This window comes from Nicotiana attenuata, unplaced genomic scaffold (genome assembly GCF_001879085.1).
Source record: "Nicotiana attenuata strain UT unplaced genomic scaffold, NIATTr2, whole genome shotgun sequence".
Classification (NCBI taxonomy): domain Eukaryota; kingdom Viridiplantae; phylum Streptophyta; class Magnoliopsida; order Solanales; family Solanaceae; genus Nicotiana; species Nicotiana attenuata.
Genome location: NW_017672684.1, coordinates 40,745 through 45,084, shown reverse-complemented (window position 1 = coordinate 45,084; position 4,340 = coordinate 40,745). Strand labels below are relative to the sequence as shown.

The 4,340-nt window shown below is 32.2% G+C and overlaps 1 protein-coding gene across 1 annotated transcript; it reads left to right on the top strand.

Moving 5' to 3' along the window:
• The first annotated feature begins 1,938 nt into the window (after nt 1-1,938).
• LOC109214105 lies at nt 1,939-2,625 on the top strand. The gene has a single exon (XM_019377994.1). It carries the CDS (start codon nt 1,939-1,941, stop codon nt 2,623-2,625), a length of 687 nt encoding a protein of 228 aa, XP_019233539.1.
• The last annotated feature ends 1,715 nt before the right edge of the window (nt 2,626-4,340 follow it).

Genomic DNA, 4,340 nt, shown 5'->3' with positions numbered 1-4,340 from the left:
ACCTTTTGTATAGTTGGATTGATGCTCTGCAATGATTGTTGGTAAGTAGTGAAAGAACATGAAAAAGTCATCATTGTATTTAAGGTGTTATTTCACTATAACATGATAATTTGAGTTAGGTGCTATATCCCCTTGGCCATGGCAATGTCACCCCCCAATAAGTGAGGCCTCTATTTAGCCATGTTTCAGCATCTTCACAAGGGCATCTATTGAGATTGACATTTATCTCATATTTTTTGAACCACACGCAATCATTTTCTTCCCCTTTTTAAGTCACATCATCCCTCTCCATATTCCAGAAATGTCTTATTCATTCTCATTTAACACGCAGTCTTCAGCGTTATGGTGGGTGACATAATTGTTTTTTAATTATTTTTAATCAAAAATTTTGGGTTCGAGCTATAATGAAGAATTTTTTTCTCAGCCCATCCAATTAATTTGTCAGTTAATCAGATTAATCTCTATGAAGCTCGTGACGAAAAACTCATTTGTGTTCTATCTCCAATTGTCACGTAAAATTATTCAAATTTAAAAATGAAAACATATTTCTAACAAATATTAGGGAATCCCTATTTAAAATCGATACATATAGCCCCTAGCAACTTTATCACGGCACCCCTACAAGTAGCTGTTTTTTTTTCTTTAAATAACTTTAACTTAAAAGTAGATAAACTAAATTACGTTATTAGATTTAGGGGTGTTCATGGTTCGGTTTGGATCGGTTTTTTCCTAAAAAAAAATCAAACCAAGTAAGTCGGTTTTTCAAATGTTAGAACCAAACCAAACCAATTAAGTCGGTTTTTTCTCGATTCGGTTTATGTCGGTTTTTCGGTTTTTTCGGTTATTTATCGGTTTTTTCTTAAATATAAGACATACACTACCAAACACATATTCCGGAGACCATATTTTCAACGTAACACTATCAAATCAATTGTCCTTTGAGAAATCTATTATTTACCAAGATATATTGATGATAATTGAATCAAATAGTGATAAATAATTTAAGGACTCAATTAAAAGTATATTATTTTTAACACGAAATGGATTCTTACACTTAACAAAAGAAAACTACCAATCAAACTAGAATGTAAAGGTAAAGAATTATACTAAAAGTGCAAACTATTAACATTTACCATTAAATTTTTGAAACTTTATATAAAAATATACATATATATAGGTGTACTAATGAATTTGAAATAGCTACTCCTATAGTCGGTTTGGTTTGGTTTTTTTCTGATTAAAACCAAAACCAAACCAAATTTGAACGGTTTTTAAAATTCAAAACCAAACCAAACCAAACCAAAAAGTATCGGTTTTTTTGGTCGGTTTGATTTGGTTTTCAGTTTGGTTCGATTTTTCGGGTTTTTATGAACACCCCTAATTAGATTCATAAAGATGGTATTCGGATGAAAACCTTGCGAGGCAAATGTGGAATTACACCTAGATATTTTACGTACTTTTGTAAAACTAAAAAATCTTGTTAATTACTACTAGTACACTTTGATAACTACAGTGACACCACCAAAAGATGTGTTGCGGTGGATGAGATTGCTCTTCCCTTAACCAGAGGTCTCGGGTTCGAGCCCTGAGTATGGAAAAATCTTTGATAGAGAGTGCTTCCCCCCAAATGGGGCCCTACGCGGCGAGAATCCGAATATAATCGGGCTCCAATGCGAGTACCGGATACCGAATGGAAAACCAAAAAAAACTACTGTGACGTTTTCCTAAATAAAATTATACTGCAGCAGACACTGCAAAACGTGTAAAACAAACAAACGTTGAAGCATTTTTGTATTATAAGCAAACTACAAGGGCATTTTGGTAACCAGAATCAGTATATATAACCCCCTGAGAACTTAATTCTCCTCGACAAGCATCTTCCGCCAAAAAAAAAATATTTGCGCTTTAACTTTCCAAGTTTTTCTCAGCCAACCATTAATGGATCTCGAGGCTGTTCTTAGCCTCTTCGATTCGTACTGGTTTGATGTCGAAATCCTCAATAAACATTCAAATCCAACCCCTACATCAAATTCACAAAAATACCCAGATCATAAAGTCGAAGAAAAATCACCAGAAACTTTAAATGAGTCGCCTTTGTTAGAAATCCAAATAGGGTCACAAAGTGATGATTTGAGCTACAATTCAGATCCTTTCTCTCCTGATTCAGTTCTCCAAACAACCCATTTCACACCCTTTTGTAATAAGGCAGAATTAAAGAAATTAAAGGGCAAAAGAAAAGAAAGGAGAAGAAGAAGAAGAAGAAGAATCAAAAAGGGTCTTAGTAAGAGCTTATCTGAGCTTGAGTATGAAGAGCTAAAAGGGTTTATGGATCTTGGATTTGAATTCTCAGAAGATGATGTAAATTCCAGTTTGGTTGATATAATTCCAGGATTACAGAAACTGGGCAAAAACAGGAGTAGTGATGATCAAGTAAAAGTGAATTGTTTTGAGAAATCTGAGTCAAGAGCCAGGCCTTATCTTTCTGAAGCATGGGAAATTCTTGAAAAGAAGAATAGAATGAGCACATTGATGAATTGGAAAATACCTGCCACCAGCAATGAAATTGACGTCAAACAGAGTCTCAAATGGTGGGCTCATACTGTTGCTTCCACAGTAAAAGCCTAAAGTTCAAATATTTCTCACTTTTTTCCCACTATAAAATGTATAAGAAAAGTTAGTTAGCCTGTTAAAGTTCAATTTTTTCTGCCTCTTGACTCACATTGTTGAGAGTTGCAGTATGTATATAATCTAAGAGCAGGGCAAACTCTCTTCAGAGGCCAAAAAGAAAAAAAATATAGGTTCTTTGGTTGTGGGTTTTGGAATTTCCAATTGAGATATTCTATGGAAGTACAAATTTTGTTTCATTTGAATGTGAATATTTGTCAAGAATGGCACGAAAATGCTATTGAATAAAAATAGTTACTGTACATTGAACGGTTTGTTTAACTCCAACTTTTTTTCCTCTCTTTTTATCTTTCGGAATACCAGTTCCATTGGCTTATGCTACAGGTGTGACATTGTGAATTCCAAATAAAATTGAAAAGTCAGCCATGATTGTTACATCTTTAGCATTGTTTACCATTTAAATATACGTGGATTACGTCTTTTTGTATTTTGGTGTCGTTTCTGATTCGTGGACTATAGTTGAGGAAGACATGTCAAATATACTTAATGGATGGCCATGATCTTGGAGTAAATTTTGAAGTAAGTTGTTAAAAAAAGTAATCTTCCAAGTTCTTATTTGCAGTTTTAAAGGGGAAAATTTTCAGTTCCTATTTTCCAATATAAGCACGAAGGCCTTAGCGAAATGTCGTTCGTCTTTTTTACCCCTTTAAAATATAGTTCACACCGACAAAATAGCCATTTAATTATCTTCCTATATATAGTATTAATTATTCAATTTACTTTCCTAATATTTAGAAATACTCATTTAATTACTTTACGATGTAGGACCTTGATTTAGAAAAGTGAAAAACGCATTCCTAAAATTCCTACCATAAATAAATGAGAAAAGTACATTTTAGAGAAGGAATTAAAATGTCTTCAATTCCTAAAATCTTAAGTTAATTAAAAGAAAATATATATTTCAAGAAGGAATCAAATTATTTTAAATTCTAATTTTTCCTATACATAAATATAAAAGGACAATACACTAAAGGAAACTCTTAACTACTTTTGTTATGGGTAAATTTTTGGCAACTTTGTCAAACAAAAACGTAGGATCCTTTTTTTCCTTTTTTTTTTTTTTGACTTTTCTATTTACATGTTAAATTTTTGAAATGTTATATTTTTACTTTGATATATATATATATATATATATATATATATATATATAAATTGACTGACAATCTATGTGAAAATATGAATATCAAAAATTTTAGCGNGCATAAGTTAGAGTTAAATGAAAATCTTTGAGATGAGAAGAAACATAAGACTCAAAAAAAGGGATTAAATTGAAAGTGTCTGGCTAACGGCCTACGAAGATTACTGTAATACAGATCGGCTTACTTAGATTATAGGAGTGTATGGGGCAGGGGCGGATCTAGAGTATGATATATGGGTTCCCGAGAACCAAGTAACTTTTGCGTAGACCCTATATTTTTGTTAAAAAATACATTAAATATCTATAAATATCTATTTGTGAACCCAGTATTATTATATATTAATCTGAGATTGCGACAGGAACCTATAAATTTAAAATCCTGGATCCACCTCTGGTATGGGGTATATGCAGAATAAATTTGTTCTTTTTGTATATATTTGTATTGATTAACACGATAGACACGTGCAACGCACGTACACTAAAAACTAGTATGTATGTGTATGTATGTATGTATGTA